Consider the following 21,449-nt stretch of genomic DNA (forward strand, 5'->3'; position numbering starts at 1 on the left):
GTTTTCCTGGAACACAGCCGAGCATATACTGTCTGTGGTTGCTCTCCTGCTACGAGCTGGGAGTTGGCCCGTGACCCCTAATCAGCTCACAAGCTTAAGCTGTGATTACTGACCTGTCTGCTCTGAGCAAAGACTCTCCTGACTTCTTAGTCCATGGATGGAGGAAACGCATACCCTATGCTCCCTGACCTCATCTGCCTCCTCCCAAATTTTGAAGCATAGTCAGTGCTCTCGTGTTATTAAGGGCTGCATTTATACACTAAGGTATAACTTCTTAAATCACGTGTGCTTTGCCTAGATGTTGAGTCTAAATACTGAATTAAAAAACCAGTATGTACCTCAAAATGCGCACATTAACCTCATTCATGAAGAATTGATGCTTGTGAACTGTGGCGTTGGAGAAGACTCTTGAGAGTCCCTCAGACACTGGAGAGATCAAACCAGTCCATCCTCAAGGAAATCAGCCTGAATATTCATTGGAAGGACTGATTCTGAAGCTGAAGCTCTAATACTTTGGCCACCTGATGCAAAGAGCTGACTCATTAGAAAAGACCCTGATGCTGAGAAAGACTGAAGGCAGGAGGAGAAGGGGATGACAGAGGACGAGAGGGTTGGATGGTATCACCGATTCAATGGACATGAGTGAGCAAACTCCAGGAGACGGTGAAGGACAGGGAAGCCTGGCGTGCTGGAGTCCATGGGGTCGCAAAGAGTCAGACACGACTGAGCGACTGAGCATCATTCACTGCAAAGCCTATTAACGTGACCGGACCCAAGAAGAGAGAACTGTTTCACTATCACTAGTCCTGTATCACTTGAAAGAGAATGTCCCAAGGATAACAATTCAGTGAATTCTCTATTATTATAGTCTCATACTTGCTTAAAATCAGTCAACAATTTGCTCCAAAACTGCTAACAGTTTTCTCTGCTGTACCTTCCTGGTTTTCCTCCTCACACACACACACACACACATGCACACATGTACCTTCCCTTGTTCCAGCTCTTAGTCATGACAATGGCCGCAGGGAGCTCCTGGGACCTCCCGTCTCTATGAAGAATCTGAACAGCCCACTGCACACAGTCATCTCAGAACTGCTTCCACCACATTCGTGGTTAGCTGTGTTTCCCAGGTTTCAGGGCTTTGGGATTTTTGCATCTGTTTCTCATTTTGCTAGAATACATCTTCAAATAATTTTTTTTTTTAAAGCATACACAAAAAGAAAAAAAGTGTACATTAAAAGCAAAATGAATTCTTGCATATCTAGAAATATCTGTGTTTTGCCCAGACTTGCTTACCAATTTAGCCAGGCCCAGGATTACTTCAAATTCTATTTAAATATACCTAGCCAAACTACATTAGTTGAGTTGAAGTTCTTAATCAAATTAATTTAATTCAAAATGGCCATAAGTCAAAAGAATACAGATTAGATATGTTTGAGAGAGAATCTCACCTAGCTTGCTAACGTGACAAGGTGCCATAGCGTTTAATCACGTTGAAGAAATGTAACTATTAAGGAAGTCGGAAATCAATGAAACAGCGCCTCCCCAGCCCTTCCCTTAGCCTCCCAGGACTGCTGTTCTCCTAGTTCAGCACAGCTTTCCGCACACCTCTCACGGCATCTTCCCCCAGCACCCCAGCTGACCTGGGAGAGCCTGGACGCCTCTGCTCGCCAGCTCGCCCTTGCCCACACACTCAGTCTCTCACTCCGTGGCCCTGGCGAAGGCCACAGTCCGCAAAGCTCTCTCCTCCCAACTTTCTGTCTCTGGTCAAAGCCTACTCTCCCCAAAGCATCATCAGCTATTAACGGCCTGTCCACGGCCCCCGCACCACACACGCTACAGAACACCAGCCCTCCCACCGTGCTATTTAGTGAAAGCCTGCCTGCCTCCCCCACGAGGCCAATGGTCTCCAAACGTTTGACTAACAAGCCTCTTTAAAAAAAAAAAAAAATCAGAAAAAAATTCTGAGTATGCAGCCCGAATAATATTTGTTTTAAAATACTGTCCAGGTAGTACTGAACTCAGATATTACGCATGTTATAAAACATGCACTGACTCTGACAAGCGTCTCACTCCAGTTACTGGTTTACAGGAAATACAGACAGCAAAGAGAACTGTTAACTCACACAGTGGACAGTCAAGGAATAAAAACAAGATTGCCAGGAGTTCCACAGGACTGATGATCCGATTCTTCAAAAACTGAACTCTAAGAGAAATTAGACACGGAAGGGGACCAAGAGGTAAAAGAGACGGACATCCTTCACAGCCCGTCTCATCTGGGTGCTGGTTCCAAAGAGCGGAAGAACAAAGCGACAGGGATGCGTAGGGATCTGATGCTAAGCAAATGTTCTTTTCTTCAGGTGTGACAAAGGCATTGCCCTTAAAATTAGAAACACAGAGTCCTCACCTACAGGGCCCCACGTGAGACACCTGCGGATGAAGTGACACCGAGGCTGGGATTCATCCCCAAGGGGCTTATGGAATCATCTTGGAAAGCTTGTAAGAACACCTTTGTTTTACTCCGCTGTCCCACCATACAAAGGTCGAGGACCTGGGGTCATGACCCAGGGTCTGAGCCAGTAGCTCCAGCTCCAGAGTGCACAGTCCTAACTCTCTGTTCTCGGTTCCGCTGCTTCTCTTCCAAAGGAGCCGAGTTTCTGAACGCTGGTCCTGTCTGCACAGGCATCGGAGTGAAGCTCGGGGGCTGCCTACCTGGACGAGCTGCTCCGTCGAGGGAGAGACTTCCATCTCTTTCCGCGTCACCCCAAAGCTGCCTTTCAGGCTTGTGTCCTTGACCTGCTGCTGCAGCAGGGGCACCAAGTACCTCAGCGCGAGCAGGACGCCGAGAATCAGGAGGGTGGGGTGCTCCCCCTCCACGGGGACCAGCAAACCTACAAAGGCAGCAGCGAGCCTGTCACAGCGGACCCGCTGCTGGGAGCCCATGGCGCCCTCTGCTAACAGGAAGAGACCCAAGAGGCACCCTGAGGCTGGGGGCACACAGATGGCACGAGCATCACTACAGAAAAGCACACGGCCTCGAGCAGAGACCCAGGGGCGCCGCTGGAGGAGACACTTGGCCCCTCGGCTCAGCAAGGCCCCGCACAGCGAGGGGAAACCAGGCAGCTCTCTTGCATCCGCTGCCCAGGTGCTGCCCGCGCCACCTGCCAGGACCGATTCCCACCACTGCCCCCAGGCGGGAGGCCTGGTCAGCAGGCCTACAGCCGTCCAGACGGCCTGCGGCTCGGGCTCCCTGCATCCAGGGCCTGCACAGAGGCCGTGAGGCGTGCAGCCTGGAAGGCCAGTCCCAGGAAGGCTCCCACCCCACCCCGCTGGCTCTCGTTGGGCCGGCGCATCCACGCTGCTGCCCCAGGGAGGAGGGCGGGGAGAGGCTTCCCCAGGCCTCACGCCACCCCTGCGGGCGCGCCTGTACACTTCCCCATCAGCCAGGCTGAAGGACCCCGTCAGGAAGCTGAGGAGGGGCTGCCTGACCGTAAAAGAATTTCAAAGGCCTATCTCGGGAAGCTGCCAGGGGCCCCCACACCCCGGGGCGAGGCACTGGCCGGTCGGGCCTCACCTAGGAGCACGCTGAGCAGCCAGCTGTAAAAGTACTGTGTCCTCCTGGAGTGCTGGCAGATGCTGACCACCGAGCCCGCTGCTGTCCGCCGCACAGTTGGGGAGCTGGACTTCAGGTTCGCGATGAAAGCCTTCAACAGAACCTGTGGAAGCCAAACCCAAGTGGGCGGAAGATGAGGCTTGGGGAAACTCAGCACATATTTCAGAGAAGCATGACCTGCTCCAAGTTCTCGCAAAGTATAAAGCATTAACCACTTGAGACTTTTCCAGAGCCAAATGGAAACCCTTCAAGTGTGGGATACCTCAGAGCTATATGTGTGTGCAGACTCTTCACTTCTTTATGAACTGCAAGGAGGGCCCTGCTTAGCATCTACATCCCTATATGAGAGTGAAAGCCTTCATTTCTACAAAACACGTCCCCGCAAGGCCTACGGCCAGGGTCAGTGAGTTTTTACTGTTGTTTAGTTGCTGAGCTGTGTCTGACTCTTTGCAACCCCATGGACTATAGCCCGCCAGGCTCCTCTGTCTATGGGATTCTGCAGACAAGAACACTGGAGTGGGTTGCCATTTCCCTCTCCAGGGGATCTTCCCGATCCAGGGATCAAACTCATGTTTCCTGCGTTGCAGGCAGATTCTTTACCACTGAGCCATGTGGGAAGCCCAGGGTGAGTGAGTAGTGCTGTGTAAAATAAATGCAATTAAAAAAAAAAAACAACAAATAATGAAGTCCAGGAGGAGAATGCCTAAATGACAGCTTGTCAACTTGCTGCTAAAGCCACTAAGAGACACTCTCAGGTCTGGAAACGTGCAATACGGCTGAACTGAGACCACACACTCAAAGTTATCTTCCTAAGAAATCAGAGAAGGAGACTTTGTTACCGTGCCTCCAAAGGACACAGTGCTATACTTCTAGCGATGGCCATTTAAGTCTTCACAAAAATATCCAAAGAATGAAAGGGGGTGACTACGCAGCTGCATGAGCTTGGTGACCATGCTACTTAAGAACATCTATCCCCATCACTCTGAGCAGTGACCTGGCCCTGTTACTGCTGGGTGCGTGCAGAGCGCGGCTGAGCAGTCAGAGATACGCAGACGCCACCGGGGAAGGTCTGCCTGTCAGCAAACCAGCACAACTTAGCAGAGCAGCATCCGACTTGTAAGCGAGCTTCTCCTAACAGTGTGGCTAGCACTAACTGGCTCTCAGGGATCACTGACACTCTGTGAATTCACAGATCAGAGCTCTGGAACCAGAGAGGGGAGGACCAGACCCCCAGCCACATGACACCCCCAGGAGACCATGGCCAACAGTTTCTCCTCAGAGACAACACCTGGAGAGAAACCGCTCAACTTATTTCTGACACACTCTTAGCTCCAAACAGAGAGCATCTTAAAGAACTCCTTTCAGTGAGATCACACACATACATCATCTTGGAAACAGTAAGTCAAGACTCATTCTGACTAGTGCAAACTTCTAAGCAGAATGAAAACTAAACATTACTATGATGAGTCAGCCCACATTGAACCTCAAGTTTGGAATAATAATAAAATTGAATCTGCGAGCTCCAGGGGGCGTTCTTGGGTCCAAATGCCACAGTCCTGAGAAAGCCTTGTAAAGGCAGCTGGTGGGAGGTCCCCGCACTGTCCTTAAAGGTCTTCTCATGAGGAGGAGGAAGCATAATAGATGGTAGGGTAAGATAGTTTCACTCTTCTAAACACCGACAGGACATGTATTTAGAGCACTTCAAAAGAAAAGAGACACAAAAACCATTCCACTTTGGAGTCAAGAGCACTTCAGGGAATGGAAACAGAAATTCAACCAAATGCGGCAGCAGAGTGTACTCAGCAGACGACATCACTGAAAAGCACGACCGTTCCGGTCCGGCGGTACAGGGAGCTGCCAGGATCACCCGTGCCAGCGATGACAAGCTGTGCACTGCCCAGCACTTGGCACAGCTCTGCGGTATCTGCCGAAGTGGCAACATCCACCCTCACACCCGACAGCTGCCGTTCCAGGTGTCACAACCTGTGCTCCAGGAGACCCGCACGAGCACGGCGCGGCAGCATTCAGGACATCAGCACTTCAGGCGACCCCCGGTCCAGGGTCCAGAGCAGTAAAAGGGCCGGCTGCATCACACTCACCCAAGGGAACGCTCGCAGCTCCAAAACCGCAAGATCTAGTGACACACGGCGACAGGCAAGACTCTCACAAGTTTAGTGCTGCGCAGAAGAGACCAGACTGAGAGTACACGCCCCAAGGTCCTCACGGCTACGGCTCACACGCTGCGACTTACATACTGTAACTTACACGCTGCAAGGTCCTCACGGCTACGGCTCACACGCTGTGACTTACATACTGTAACTTACATGCCACAAGGTCCTCACGGCTACGGCTCACACGCTGCGACTTACATACTGTAACTTACATGCTGCAAGGTCCTCACGGCTACGGCTCACACGCTGTGACTTACATACTGTAACTTACACGCCACAAGGTCCTCACGGCTACGGTCACACGCTGCGACTTACATACTGTAACTTACATGCCGCAAGGTCCTCACAGCTACGGCTCACACGCTGCGACTTACATACTTACATACCGTAAGGTTCTCCACGGCTACAACTTAAAGACAGACCCCCTGGCATTAGACGCCAGGTCAGTGTGACCAGCCCTGGAGAGGAAGGAGGGAACGCAGACAGGGAGAGGCTGGGAGAGGCCCCTGGGTGCCGCTAATGTTGCACGTGCAGACCTGGGCGGCGGCCGCAAGCACAGGCTCGCTTTGTGGCCCCTAGCTGAGGAGGCATGTGTCGCCCACGTGCTGTGTCTTCATTCCACATCAGCCAAAGAAAAGCTCGAGAGTCTCCACACCTAACACAACAGGGCTCCTGTCAGGAAGCTTCTGATCAAACCTGCTGGTCAGAACCGTGGACTTCTACCACCCAGACAACCCACAGGAACCTGGGCACAAGGTGTCACATGCATGAACTCACAAGGGTAAAAAGAACAGGACGGGGACAACGGCAGACGAGAGGCATTCGCAAATGCGGAAGCTAGACGGCAAACAAGAGGAAACTGAGTGAGCGGTCCCCAGAGAGGTGCTCCTACACGAGCCTGTTTAGGAGCTGGGGAGAAGGACCGAAAGCCACCGCCCAAAGCAAGCCCAGCCACGGAGTGCTACGGAGAGCTCGGGTGCGGGGGCGCCAGAGACCCGTGAGCGTGGCCTGGGCGTGGGGACAGACAGCTGCATGCCAGGCTGCTCCTGGGACATGGGCACCGCTCCCCATCTCCTGCAGAGGCGGGATCCCGGAGAGGCCGCCAGAGCGGAGGACGGACGCCAGCACCGAGAAAAGAGAGGAACTGAGGAAAAGTCTGCCTTCTGACCACTGAGACTGTCCACACAGCCCCTCTCTAGCAGTAAGCCTAGAGAGATGGGCACCCGGCAGCTGGCAAGCAGGCTTCTGCTGGGGGGCCAAGATGCTGTAAGACAGGCCCAGGGAGCCCTACCAGGCTGCTGCAGCGGCGGCTGGAGGACCCACGACGGCCAGGGGAAGAACCAGGTCCGGTCAACCAGCCTTCGTGCGCACAAGTGCAGAGACATGCTCACAGCGCCAGGAGAAGGTGTGACAAGGTGGGGAGCGCCAGAGAGTAATAAGCACATGAAAAAGAGGCAACTGCTGACTCCAGAAATAGCGAAACGCTATACAAAGAAACAAGCACAAGCACAGCACAGCACAGGACTAGCTGTGACCACCACTCAGGCGCAGTAACATACACACCGAACACTTACATCACTGTGGTGGAAGATGGGAGAAAGGTTAGCGCTAAACACACCTTCCCCACTGTGAAACATATACATAAAACCCCCAAAACCTGCAATGTAAGCATGTGATTTAGAAATGTAGAGGGAAGTACCCAGAGAAACTCTGGCACAGGACTGGCCCACTAAGAGGAGAAGGCCAGGACTCTTGGCAACCCTCAGGGCGTGTGCCCGGACACTCTGAACAGGACCCGAGAGAGGGGATGAAGACTGCCGGCAGGGGCGCAAACAAACAGGAGGCTGAGCGGCGCCCCGGCCGCGGGCACTCACACTGAGAGGACGCCGTCGGGGTGCCGGCTCCGCCTGCAGTTCAGGGACCGCCGCTGGCTTCAATCAGGCTAGGCAGTCAAGCCTGGACACCAAAACCAGTCTGCTCTGGCAAAATGCCTTTTGAATTTGCTTCTATAAACTGTCTCCCTGCTCAACTTTTCACCCCACAGTGAGAAGGCAGAAGGGGAAAGAGGCCCTTTGTGTGCCTTCAAGAATTCAAAGAATTATAATCCAAATTATGAAGCACTCTCAAATGCCTGTCTGTACAAAAGGGCGACTCCCACTAAGACTCATTCACACGCTTGTGGCTTGAGGCAACGCTCATACCTTAATCTCATTGTCGTTCGCAAAGTTGCCAAAAGAAGCCATAATTTTAGGGATCGCTGCCGCCAACGTCTCCTGAACAGACTCCTCAGGTCTCTTGCTTGTGCGTGTCAGGCAAGGCAACAAGTTCACCAAGTACGGCCTGCGGTGGGAGAGGAACACCTGTTACTCTTCCAAGTCTACCTTAATGAGAAACACGAGTGGTCAGCTCAGTACCTGTTAGTTTTTATATGCCAGAGTCCTTCCTGGAAAATAAACAAACCTCAGTGGGAAGACTCAGTGCAGATGAATCAATAGCTTGTTTTTAAAATTCTCTGCAGTAAATTATTACAGCTATTAAAACAGTCAGATTTTAAATTAGAAAATAACAGAAAGAAAGCACTAAGAAATGAGAATGGAGCTTTCTTAAATAGGGAGGACTGCACAGTTTTTTTCTAAGCATTCCCACTGAATAAGGCCTTGGTGAGAAGCCCCAGCCCCGAGAGAGCAGCGGGCAGTGCGGGCCTGGAGAGGAGCAGTCCCAGGACAGGCGCGCTGGGCGCAGGCAGGGCGCCCTCTAGAGGCAGAGACAGGCAGCAAGCAGTGGCTCCCCTGGCGCTGCACAGGGAGGGAGACGGGCCCTCCAAGAAAGAGATGGCCCAAGGGGAGAGCATGCCAGACATCACAACAACACACGCTCAACTTTCCAGAGAAGCCAAGGGGGTCAGTGAGTCAACAGTGTCTGCGGGGACGGGGGCTCTGGGGCCAGGTCTCCCTGGGCCTTGTACGGAGTCTGGACTTATCTGAACAGCTGTGGGAAATGAGTGGCAAGTTCAAGTAAGGGAATGGCATGACCCAATCATAGATTTTAAGGTCTCTTTGGCTTCTACGTGGAAAACCTGGGATGCATTGCTTCAGACATATATTAATAAGAAGTTTCCAAACTACGGACAGTAAAGGAGTGAGGTTACATGGAGGGATTCCCCTGGTGACTGTATGTCCACATCGTGTAAGATTCGTATCACACTCTGACCCCGTGGGACAGATCATTGGTGTCAAAGGAGAGGGCTTCTGCCACGCCACCAGTCCCACAGGGACAGAGCCAAGGTATCCATGGACGTCAGCACATCTTGCCGGTCACAGAGACGAGAAAGGAGTTAAAACGGTGGTCCTTCCTTTGGTTTTCAATCCATTAAGAAAGAGAGACACAGATGTAAAGAACAGACTTTTGGACTACATGGGAGAAGGTGAGGGTGGGATGATCTGAGAGAATCGTGTATAGCTGAAACATGTACATTACCACACGTGAAACATGTGAACAGTGCAAGCTCGGTGCGTGAAGCAGGGTGCTCAAAGCTGGTGCTCTGGGACAACCCACGGGATGGGTGGGGAGGGAGGTGGGAGTGGGGTTCAGGATGGGGGGACACGTTCACCATGGGTGATTCATGTTGACATGTGGCAAAAACCACTGCAACATTGTAAGGAAATTATCCTTCAATCAAAATAAACTAATGAATTAAAGAAAAAGATACAATTGTTTCAATCAGTCAAAACTTTCTTCACAGTGTCTATTTCTAACCCACGTGATAGACAAAGACAGTTTTCTGTAGTCCCTACGGTGAGCAGCAGTGAGGCGGCGCGCACTCTGCGTCCGCCGACAAGCATCTCCTCGGCAAGCCCCAGGCAGACCCCGTCAGCGGGGCTGGGCCACAGCAGGGCCCGACAGGGACGCCCTGCTGTGCTGGGACTCGGCTCCTGCGTCCCTTGGGGGAGGGTGGGCAGAAAACGAACCAATGTGAGACAGCGTTTCAGAGCCATGGCTGCTGTGAGGGAAAGGAAGCGGACATGCACTGCAGCAGGACCGGAGGAGGTGGACGGCTTCAGACAGTGGCGTTGGGGAAGACCTCCAGAGAGACGGCTTTTGAGCCGAGACGGGAAGAGGCCACGGGAGCTGGCCCCCGACCAAAACAGCAGTAACAGCGATGACCCAAAGCGTCCACTTCACCTGCATTTCTGAGGCCGGACCAGGTGAGCCAGCTCGGCAAACCTCCAGAGGGCAGCGCGCAGGCTCCGAGGGGCACCGTTCTGAGGGAGTGAAGAGCAGAGAGTTACGCGGAGGAGCCGCAGACTGCAGGACCTCAAACACACAAAAGCGCTTCTCGCCGCCCGCTCCCATCTCTAGAGAAAAGGCCGTTCAAGCCTGCACCTGCTTTTGACATTTTAAGGTTTAATGGGATGAAATTATAAAGATTTTTCTCTTAAAACTACCATTTTAAGTCCCATCTCATTTAACAAATAATGAGGAGCAACTTCCTGAGGAAAAGTAAAACAACAGAGTCTACTTTACCAAACAGCATTTGTTTCCTTCTAACATTTTTACTTCTCAAGTAAAAGAAATTTTCATACACTGCTCAATACAGGGGATCAACAGACTTTCCTCAATAATGAAAAACAAAAACCTACCTTTTTAATTTCCTTATAGAGTTCTAGCTGCAACCTCGGAAGATTAGAATCCATCAAAGCCTACAAGAAAACACAAGAGATCTGCTCACGGAAGGCACAGTCTACCAGCAGTTCTGAGAGTGGCGGTGAAGGGCAGGGGAGCGGGCGTGCTGCGGTCCACGGGGCCACAGTCGCACACCACTGGGCGACTGAACGCAGCAACAGAGCAGCTCTAAAGAAATCCAAAGGGCAACTAAAAGTTCAATTTGGACGCAAAGGAGAATATAATAGCAACTAAATTGAAGACTTGTTCATTAAGAAAGAAGTATATGTATGCAGGCAGCTACCAACTAGACACAGGTCATTCACTATAATATTTAAAAAGGAAGGAAAAGAATGTTCATTACAATCGAATACTACATAATATCAAAATTAAATGGCAGATAGTTCAAATTCACTCTAAAGCTCTTATGTTCAATTAAAGTACATCCTTTAATCATTTTTAATCATTAAAGCACATTCTTTAATCATCATTTTTAATGATGATCCAACATAAGCAATGCCCTGGAGTCTGCAGAGCCAGCGGGGCAGGAGGCGGATACCCAAGGTCAAAGCCCTGATTCTGGCATGGGGACACTCCTCTCCACGCAGAAGCTGCATCCTTCCCAAAGGTCTGGTCCTCCCATGATGCACGGGTGCTCCCCACCTCAGGGCCCCAGCGACACACGGATCTGCTGGAACCACAAGCTCCTCAGAGCCCTACCCCTGTTGCTCGATTACAAGTCAAACCAAAAAACAGCCACACGGGCAACTTCAACCCAGCAATAATGGCTGATGGCAACCACCAGTAGGGACAGAGTCCATGCTGGAGATGGCTCCCAAGACGGAAAGGCCTCTGTGCCCCACTCTCAGCCCTGAGAGCCCACTCCTCCAAAACGGCAGTGCCAACAGCCTGGTCACAAGAAGCAAGGAAGACGTAATGAAGCTGGAAGAAGCTAGGGAAGACGTACCCAAGCCTCCACAAAAAGCCCTCTGCCTTTCCTATGATATAAGCATGTGACATCTGTAGACCAACTGGTCTTTGCAAAGCTCACAGAGGCTCAGCGAGCTTGAAAATCAAAACAGGGTCACATTCTGGGAGGTTCTGAATAATGCCTCGGATATTTTAAAATTCTAACGCTACTGTTTCAGTTTGTACTACAATCCCCTAAACAAGCACATCAAAACGGACAAGTATATAGTAAAACACTGCTTGGCCAGTAAAACTAAAAGGCATATCCGAGTTTTGTTTCACTTTATAAATGTTTTATAAGCTAATGTCAAATGTATTTTATTACAAGAGAAAAGTACACTCCAAAGCTGTGAAACACCAGTGAATAGGCGCTCACAGTCACCGGCGATGCTAATATGCCCCCGACCCTCCCTGCTCCCGTCCCCACCCCCACACCAGGGACACAAGCCGCCAGGGCCAGCCCGTGACAGTCCCACCCCTGCTCCTCACTCGAACCCCAGCACCTCCTACTGGTTCAGGGGCCCCCTCTCTTCCCTGGACACTTAGCCTCCCTCCGGATTCCGGGCACACAGCCTCCCTCCTGTCCAAGGCAGGCTACAAGGCACCACCAGGCTACTTGAACTACCTGGTTGCAAATCTTCGAGAGCTCTTCCCTTTCTTCATTCTCTACCAAATAAAGTACAAACCCCTTGAACTGATCCTCAACATCTCCCGTTCTCTGGCAGAGTCCCCCTCCTCTGTGAGTCTGCAAGGGTAAAGCAGGTCCTATGGGACGTCCCTAGAGCACGCCTTGCTCCCACTGCAGCGGGGCACGGGTTCAAGTGGGGCACGGGTTCGATCCCTGGTTGGGGAAACCAAGACTGCGCATGCCGCACAGCAAGCCAAAAAAAGAGAAGGTCCTAAATCTTTTCATTCACCTAATTGCCACCACCTCCAGGGAGCCTCCTCTGCCTCCCCAGACAGAAATCACCTCCGCCTCTAGACTGCAGTGATGAGCTGCCAACATCTCCCAGAACTCAGAGCTTACACCATGCATTCAGCCATTTCCGTACAAACATGCTTCCCATCTGAGACTGCACTATCTGAAGGCAGGAGCACACTGTCAGCGGAACCCCCAGGATGGCTGGGGATACAAACGAGGAGAAGGGCAAAATGAGAAAAACAAGGGCCGTTTTCCAAGGCAGTAAGAATTATGAAAGAAGGACTTCATCTTCAATAACATCAAAAAACAGGAAAAGGGAAAAGTAGATTAAAGCTACAGGGATCTCAGACTCTGCACCGGGAAAGCCTGAGCAAAGAGGACAGGCGTTTCCCGCGCTCCTCACCTCACCTCCCACCCAGGCGGCTCTGGCTTTCTGGCTTCACCAACTTTTTCTGGGAACTCCTATCTCCTATCTCAAACCAACTCCAGCCAGAATGCCAGCCAAGCGACCAGAGAAGGCACATCCTTCCCTGTGAACAGTCCTGCCTGACCCAGGACTTGGGGTTCAAAGACCCCAACAGCAGACCCCACCGTCCGTCCCCTTGCCGTCTCGGGGCCTCGCAGTTTCTCAGCAGCGTGACACTCGGTCCAAGGGTCCCCAGTGGTCACCGTCAGCGCCCATCCCTGACCTACGCCCTGCGCAGGCATGAGAGGAAACCCGTGCCCTCTGAGTGGGCAGGTACAGGCAGCACCCTGGCAGACACTAGAGTGCCTCCAAACCACACACTATTAGAGTAAAAAGTGCAGCCGCCTACAGGACCCTGCTGCTCAGAAGAGAAGAACGCCAAGTTACGGTTTCTCCTCTTAGCCATAGTGACCGCATCTCAGAGAACACCGTCCAGAGGGCTCTTACTTTTATGACCTTGTTGAGGCATTCGTCAGCCACCATCCTGACATCTGACTCCGCGTCGTCACTGCACAGCAGAAAAAGTTCCATAGCGATGCCCAAAAGTTTCTGAAATTCTGGAGAATTTCTAAGTGAAAACAGAAGAAAGACTGTCACAGCCAAGAGAAGACATGACGATGAAACGCAGTTAAGTTTCTGGTATCCTATGTGGGGTTCTGGAACAGAAAAAGGATGTTAGACATACAAGTAAAATTCATTTTAATAATATATTTCATTTAACCCAATGTATCAAAAATATTACTTCAACATGTAATCAACATGAAGAAATTAGTGTGCTATAGAACAATCTTTTTTACCGCACATCTGAATTCAGACACAAAATTTTCATCAGAAATATTTTATTTGGGGGCTTCCGTGGTGGTCCAGTGGTTGAGTCGCCTGCCAATGCAGGGGACACGAGTTCGCTCCCTGGTGTGGGAAGACTGGGAGGCTCCCACATGCTGCGGGGACAGCTAAGCCCAGGCACCACAATACTGAGCCTGAGCGCTGCAACAAGAGCAGCCCGCGCACCACAGCCGGACGGGCCCCGCCTGCTGCAACAAGGGAAAGCCCGAGAAGGAAGGGAGACCCAGCATGGCCAAAAATAATTAAGCAATCTTTAAAAAAGAGAGAGAGAAGGAGACAGAAATACTTGTTCAGAGATTCCATAAAATTCACAGGTGAAAAAGCAGGCTTACTTGTAACTAGGAGATAACCTGGAGCTCGGACGCACAGCTTAGTGACTGCAGTCAGCAATACTGCATTTTAAACTTCACAGTTGCTAAGAGAGTAGCTCTTTACTGCTCTCAACACACAAAAAGGAATGCCAACGACACGACAGAGGTGCTGGCTGCCGCGGCGCATCATACAAGCGAACCAAACCAGACTCACGGTGTCGTGCGCCCATCCTACCCCAATTTTTAAAAAAGAAAAAAAGTACGTTTATACACTACTTCTACCCATGCTCTTTAAGACACTCTCCAATAACTACATCAGGGGACAGGGGAGCCTGGCGTGCTGCAGTCCATGGGGTCACAAAGAGTCAGACGACTTAGCGATTGAACAACAAAATAAGTGACAAGGACAGGGTTTGCCTTCCTGCCTAAAGCAGTTGATAATGGATAAAAGGCATGTAACTGTGGTTTCAAGGCATCAGGTACTAGGCATCTCTGGATAAATGGAGAGCTAACGTGACGAGCCTCAGGATTTCCCCAGATGACTGCCTGGAGGAGGTTTCCCAGTGAGGACATGAAGAGGGGAACCCGGGAGAGCCCACGGCTGCTGAGACGGGGAGACAGAGCTGATGGCCTCAGGAGGCAGGGTGGCTGGGTCCACTGGGGGATGACCAGAGAGGGGCGAGCTGCACAGAGAGACCCCGAGATGCGCGGGGCCCTCAGGTCTCAGCTGAGTCTTGTTGCAGACAGTGGCCTGGGGCTGCGGGTAGAGTCAGCTGAAGGGGCTGGAGGGAGCAGGTGCTGAAACTCCAAGTGCGGGAAGAGCTCCTGCTTTTCCAGCTAGAGGGGAAACCTCATCCTTCTGGCGCCTTGGGTCGGCTGCTCAGAAGGCTTTGCCTTCACAACAGAGCTGACTAAGCTCAGCCCTAGGTGAGACGCTGTTCTGATCCTGCCTGCAGGCAGAACCCAGGACGGCCCTAGTCCTTCAGAGCAACACAGCTGCATTCCGGGGCAAGCTTCAGGAACGTCAGAATTGCAAAGTGTATAGCACCCAAAAAGATAGAAGTTATAAGGTCTGGCATCTGATCAGAAATGGTCAGGAATGCTTCCCAAGAAGCAGGGAAACATGACCAACAGTGAGACAAATAACTGAAGCTGACCCAAACGATATTTAATCCAGAAGGCAGAAACAGAGAAAAGGGCAATTAAAGAGCATATGTGCCAAACAGGGAAGTCACAGCACAGTGGCAGACTGCAGATTCAAACCTAGCTTTAGGGACTTTTCTGGTGGTTCGTTGATTAAGAATCTGCCTTCTAATGCAGGGGACATGGGTTCAACCCCTGGTCAGGAAGCTAGGATCCCACGTGTTGCAGGACAGCTAAGCCCTGTGTGCTGCAGCTGAGACCCGCTAAAGCCAAAAAAATAAAAAATAAACCCAGTTATATCAATAATGACATGAAATGTAGAAGATTTTTCTGATCAAATGAGAAAACCCAATATTTGCTGCCATAAGAAATACATTTTAAATGTAAAGATTCACATAGGTTAACAGTAAGACAATGGAAAGAGGTTCATCATGTTGGCCCTGAACAGATGGAAGCTGATATTACCATCAAGTGAAAGTGAAAGTCGCTCAGTCGTGTCTTTGCAACCCCAGAGCCTGGCGGGGCCCGCAAGCTCGGAGCTGGGAGGAGCGTCCCCATGGTGGCCTTGGGCTACGAAAGGCGAACTAGGAAGCGTGGAGATGCGCCCATTCTGTGGGATATGATGAACCTGTCGTTGTTCAGTCGCTCAGTCACGTCTGACTCTTTGTGACCCCATGGACTGTGGCATGCCAGGCTCCCCTGTCCTCCACTCTCTCCCAGAGTTTGCTCAAACTCATGTCCATTGAGTCGGTGATGCCATCTAACCATCTTAGTCAGAAGCAAAAATCCTTCGTAATTTTTAAATTTAATTTTTATATTATTATTACATCATCTATTCACAGATCTATAAATCATCTTTAATAAAGTTAACTAATACTTCTTTCCATAAACGTACTGAGTGTTTCAATCCCCCTGCAGGTAAAGCCATGAAGATTCTCTTTCACTGTTTCATGGGCTGACCAGCACTGCACCAGCGTCACTGGACACTCTCCTAAGGAGAAACCCCCAAATCGAAATGCCTCAATCAAACAGGCCAAACTGTCTTTCCTTTTGTTTAGTATTTATTTATTTGGCTGTGCAGGGTCTCAGCTGCGGCACACGGGATCTAGTTCCCTGACCAGGAATCGAACCTGGGCCCCCTGCATCGGCAGCACAAAGTCTTAGCCCCTGGACCGCCAGTGAAATCCCCCAAGTTGCCTTTTAAAAAAGCTGTATCATCTCTGAAAAAATCCTGAGTATTTTTTAATGTCTGAAAATTTAACAAGTAAAAAAGCAATGTTCTGATTTTTGTTTTAGCCTCATTCCAGTGATTGCTAGTAAATCTGAACATTTTTCCGCAGGAAGCATGAAATAAGTGCCAGCTATTATGGTTACCGGCTCAGTTACGTTTCTTCTTTTCCACACTGCCCATTCCCAGTTTTCCCAGTTTTCCTATTAGAAAGACAGCCTTTTTCTGAATGATTTACAATCTCTCTCTACAGAAGCTAGTAAACCTTTGACACATATGCCATCAAAACTTTCCCCAAGTTGCATTTAAGTTTCAGTTTAAAGTAGATTTTGACATACTGAACTGTATTCTAGATAAAACACTTTTTACCTTTATATTGTAAGCATTCCTCAGACTAAGCTTAAATGTTCTTTTTGGAGTAATGATTTCGCTCTCGTACACTCAGGTAATTAATCTGGCATTTATGTTTGCCTGCAACATGAAGAATATTTCCCTAAACAGTGAACTGGTTCAGTAATCCATCATTTCCACACTAATACGTTACCTTTATCGTAAATTCATATCTGCACATACACACATACACTTTCCCACTTCCTATTCTGAACCTTCTTTAATGTCTAACAGCTATTTTAATGTCATGAACACCAGGTCTCACCAATTACTGATGGTTTCAGATTTTCCTTGTTAAAACCAATGTATTTATTCTTGCAGATGAACAAGTTCAAAAATATTTCTACTAGAATTCTCATCAAGCTCATTTTAAATTTGTGAATTAATTTAGAGAAAGTTTAACTTTATGATAAGGAACTGTCCCCATGTGGAAAGGGCAGTAGTCACCCATCCCTTTCAGGGAAGTCCATACAGTCCTTCCATGGTTTCTGCATATCTCTCATCAATTCCTTGAAATATTATATGCTGGTGCTACTAGGAATTGATTCTTGAAGCATTATATTTTCTAACACATTTACGCTAATATATGGGAATGGGAAATCTATAGATTCCTGTACACTTATTTTTACCCAATCACCTTATCAAGTACACTTGTTCAGATGAGGATGTCGAGTTCCTCCCAAAAGGAAACTAGTTAAAAACGAATCCTCACCCTCCAGTGGACAGAAAACACGAAGAGTGCTGGGGAAAGAGGGCAGTGAGGTTATCTTCGTTCCTGTATTTCCAACAAATTATCTGGGTGATTCTGATGTTCGTGCGTATCTAGGAAGCAGCAGGAGAGACCACCAAATTCAGAGCTGAAGCAGGCTGAGTCACAACACACCTCAAGGACTCGAGCAACTGCCTGAAACAACCTGCGAGAGACACCGTCAGTACCTCACAGAAGCTAAGAGACGTGCCAGAGACCAGCTACAGCAGAGGACAGGCCACAGGAAGTGCCAGCCACCCAGACCTCCCGAACCCCTGTATGTAAACAGAAGAGCCACTTCAGCGCTACAATCCAAACTTTTTGAAAAGTATGGAGAGCATCTTAAACAAACACGTTCTCTGATATGATGCGACCAAAGACAGCCTCTCTGGGTCCAAAAACTATCCCATCAATATGATCCTACATAGAACAAGCAGCATGAAGACCATTAGCATTACTCCATATGAACACAAGAGACACGCGAATGTAGGAACTATTAACAGCTATCACCATGATTTACGATGGCAAACTGAAGCAGAAACCAGTCTTAACATATCTCAGTGTACTCCCCAGGCGGTGCTAGTGGTAAAGGCTCTGCCTGCCACTGCAGAAGACACCAGAGAGGCAGGTTCGATTCCTGCGTGGGGAAGACCCACTGGAGGAGGGAAATGGCATCTACTCCAGGATTCCTGCCTGCAAAATCACATGGATGAGAGGAGCCTGGTGGGCTGCAGTCCACGGGGTCGCAAAGAGTCAGACATGACTGAGCAACTGAACACACACACACTCACACTCACACACTCACACACACACACACTCACTCTCACACACTCACACACACATGTGAATCTAAGCCAACATTCCATCAATTCCATTGGGAATTATCAAGAAACAAACTAAGCATAAGGCATGAGGCACTCAGAATGGAAAAGGTCTATTTTCTGGGTCCATAAGCTTTCAGTGTGAGGTGCTGCTTCCTGAGACCCGGATGCTGGAAGTCAGGTGAGCGCAGCTGTGCTAGGGCAGCAGCAGGCCCCGGGGGTCTGCCAGGCGTTCAAACAAGACTAAGGCAGTGTGCAGGACAGCATGCACCACCAGGGGACGGGTTTCTGCCTCGCAGGAGCTCACGGGCACTTTCACGCAGCTCTCGGCAGCGTCTCACAGGTGTCGCTGCTCCCACAAGAGCCCTGAACACTGCGTTTACACATCAAAGACGAGGCCACAGGGACTCCGAGAAGTGAGCCTTGTCTGAAGCCACCTGGCTTATACGGAGTGGAGACAGAATCCAAACCTTTTCCCCTACTTTTCATTAGTACTATTCTCTACAGTTCAGTTCAGTTCAGTTCAGTCGCTCAGTCGTGTCCGACTCTTCGCGACTCCATGAATCGCAGCACGCCAGGCCTCCCTGTCCATCACCAACTCCCGGAGTTCACTCAGACTCACGTCCATCGAGTCAGTGATGCCATCCAGCCATCTCATCCTCTGTCGTCCCCTTCTCCTCCTGCCCCCAATCCCTCCCAGCATCAGAGTCTTTTCCAATGACTCAACTCTTCGCATGAGGTGGCCAAAGTACTGGAGTTTCAGCTTTAGCATCGTTCCTTCCAAAGAAATCCCAGGGCTGATCTCCTTCAGAATGGACTGGTTGGATCTCCTTGCAGTCCAAGGGACTCTCAAGAGTCTTCTCCAACACCACAGTTCAAAAGCATCAATTCTTCAGCACTCAGCTTTCTTCACAGTTCAACTCTCACATCCATACATGACCAGTGGAAAAACCATAGCCTTGACTAGATGAACCTTTGTTGGCAAAGTAATGTCTATGCTTTTCAATATGCTATCTAGGTTGGTCATAACTTTTCTTCCAAGGAGTAAGCGTCTTTTAATTTCATGGCTGCAGTCACCATCTGCAGTGATTTTGGAGCCCCCAAAAATAAAGTCTGACACTGTTTCCACTGTTGCCCCATCTATTTCCCATGAAGTGATGGGACCAGATGCCATGATATTCGTTTTCTGAATGTTGAGCTTTAAGCCAACTTTTTCACTCTCCTCTTTCACCTTCATCAAGAGGCTTTTTAGTTCCTCTTCACTTTCTGCCATAAGGGTGGTGTCATCTGCATATCTGAGGTTATTGATATATCCCCTGGCAGTCTTGATTCCAGCTTGTGTTTCTTCCAGCCCAGCGTTTCTCATGATGTACTCTGCATAGAAGTTAAATAAGCAGGGTGACAATATACAGCCTTGATGTACTCCTTTTCCTATTTGGAACCAGTCTGTTGTTCAGTGTCCAGTTCTAACTGTTGCGTCCTGACCTGCATACAAATTTCTCAAGAGGCAGGTCAGGTGGTCTGGTATTCCCATCTCTCAGAATTTTCCAGTTTATTGTGATCCACACAGTCAAAGGCTTTGGCATAGTCAATAAAGCAGAAATAGATGTTTTTCTGGAACTCTCTTGCTTTTCCCATGATCCAGCAGATGTTGGCAATTTGGTCTCTGGTTCCTCTGCCTTTTCTAAAACTAGCTTGAATATCTGGAAGTTCACAGTTCACGTATTGCTGAAGCCTGGCTTGGAGAATTTTGAGCATTACTTTACTAGCGTGTGAGATGAGTGCATTTGTGCGGTAGTTTGAGCATTCTTTGGCATTGCCTCTCTTTGGGATTGGAATGAAAACTGACCTTTTTCACTCCTGTGGCCACTGCTGAGTTGTTCAAATTTGCTGGCATATCGAATGCAGCACTTTCACAGCATCATCTTTCAGGATCTGAAATAGCTCAACTGGAATTCTATCACCTCCACTAGCTTTGTTCGTAGTGATGCTTTCTAAGGCCCACTTGACTTCACATTCCAGGATATCTGGCTCTAGGTGAGTGATCACACCATCGTGATTATCTGGGTCGTGAAGATCTTTTTTGTACAGTTCTTCTGTGTATTCTTGCCACCTCTTCTTAATATCTTCTGCTTCTGTTAGGTCCAAACCATTTCTGTCCTTTATTGAGCCCATCTTTGCATGAAATGTTCCCTTGGTATCTCTAATTTTCTTGAAGAGATCTCTAGTCTTTCCCATTCTGTTGTTTTCCTCTATTTCTTTGCATTGATCGCTGAGGAAGGCTTTCTTATCTCTTCTTGCTATTCTTTGGAACTCTGCATTCAGATGCTTATATCTTTCCTTTTCTCCTTTGCTTTTCACTTCTCTTCTTTTCACAGCTATTTGTAAGGCCTCCCCAGACAGCCATTTTGCTTTTTTGCATTTCTTTCCCATGGGAATGGTCTTGATCCCTGTCTCCTGTACAATGTCACGAACCTCAGTCCATAGTTCATCAGGCACTCTATCTATCAGATCTAGGCCCTTAAATCTATTTCTCACTTCCACTGTATAATCATAAGGAATTTGATTTAGGTCATACCTGAATGGTCTAGTGGTTTTCCCTACTTTCTTCAATTTAAGTCTGAATTTGGTAATAAGGAGTTCATGATCTGAGCCACAGTCAGCTCCTGGTCTTGTTTTTGTTGACTGTATAGAGCTTCTCCATCTTTGGCTGCAAAGAGTATAATCAATCTGATTTTGGTGTTGACCATCTGGTAATGTCCATGTGTAGAGTCTTCTCTTGTGTTGTTGGAAGAGGGTGTTTGCTATGACCAGTGCATTTTCTTGGCAAAACTCTATTAGTCTTTGCCCTGCTTCATTCCGTATTCCAAGGCCAAATTTGCCTGTTACTCCAGGTGTTTCTTGACTTCCTACTTGTGCATTCCAGTCCCCTATAATGAAAAGGACATCTTTTTTGGGTGTTAGTTCTAAAAGGTCTTGTAGGTCTTCATAGAACCATTCAACTTCAGCTTCTTCAGCGTTACTGGTTGGGCACAGACTTGGATTACTGTGATATTGAATGGTTTGCCTTGGAAACGAACAGAGATCATTGTGTCGTTTTTGAGACTGCATCCAAGTACTGCATTTCGAACTTTTTTGTTGACCATGATGGCTACTCCA

At 49.1% G+C, this 21,449-nt stretch overlaps 1 protein-coding gene across 2 annotated transcripts in view; it reads right to left on the reverse strand.

The window, feature by feature from the left end:
- The window catches only part of HTT (huntingtin), a 125,511-nt gene that overhangs the window by 86,166 nt on the left and 17,896 nt on the right, over window positions 1-21,449 (reverse strand). For both annotated transcript variants that reach the window (XM_061420970.1, XM_061420969.1), the window contains exons 3-8: window positions 13,251-13,371; window positions 10,425-10,484; window positions 9,967-10,046; window positions 7,986-8,124; window positions 3,575-3,716; window positions 2,713-2,891 (exon numbers count right to left, since the gene is read on the reverse strand). In XM_061420970.1, coding sequence (XP_061276954.1) covers window positions 2,713-2,891; window positions 3,575-3,716; window positions 7,986-8,124; window positions 9,967-10,046; window positions 10,425-10,484; window positions 13,251-13,371 — 721 coding nt within the window. The remainder of the gene's footprint in view (window positions 1-2,712; window positions 2,892-3,574; window positions 3,717-7,985; window positions 8,125-9,966; window positions 10,047-10,424; window positions 10,485-13,250; window positions 13,372-21,449) is intronic.

Source organism: Bos javanicus, chromosome 6, assembly GCF_032452875.1.
Source record: "Bos javanicus breed banteng chromosome 6, ARS-OSU_banteng_1.0, whole genome shotgun sequence".
Classification (NCBI taxonomy): Eukaryota; Metazoa; Chordata; class Mammalia; order Artiodactyla; family Bovidae; genus Bos; species Bos javanicus.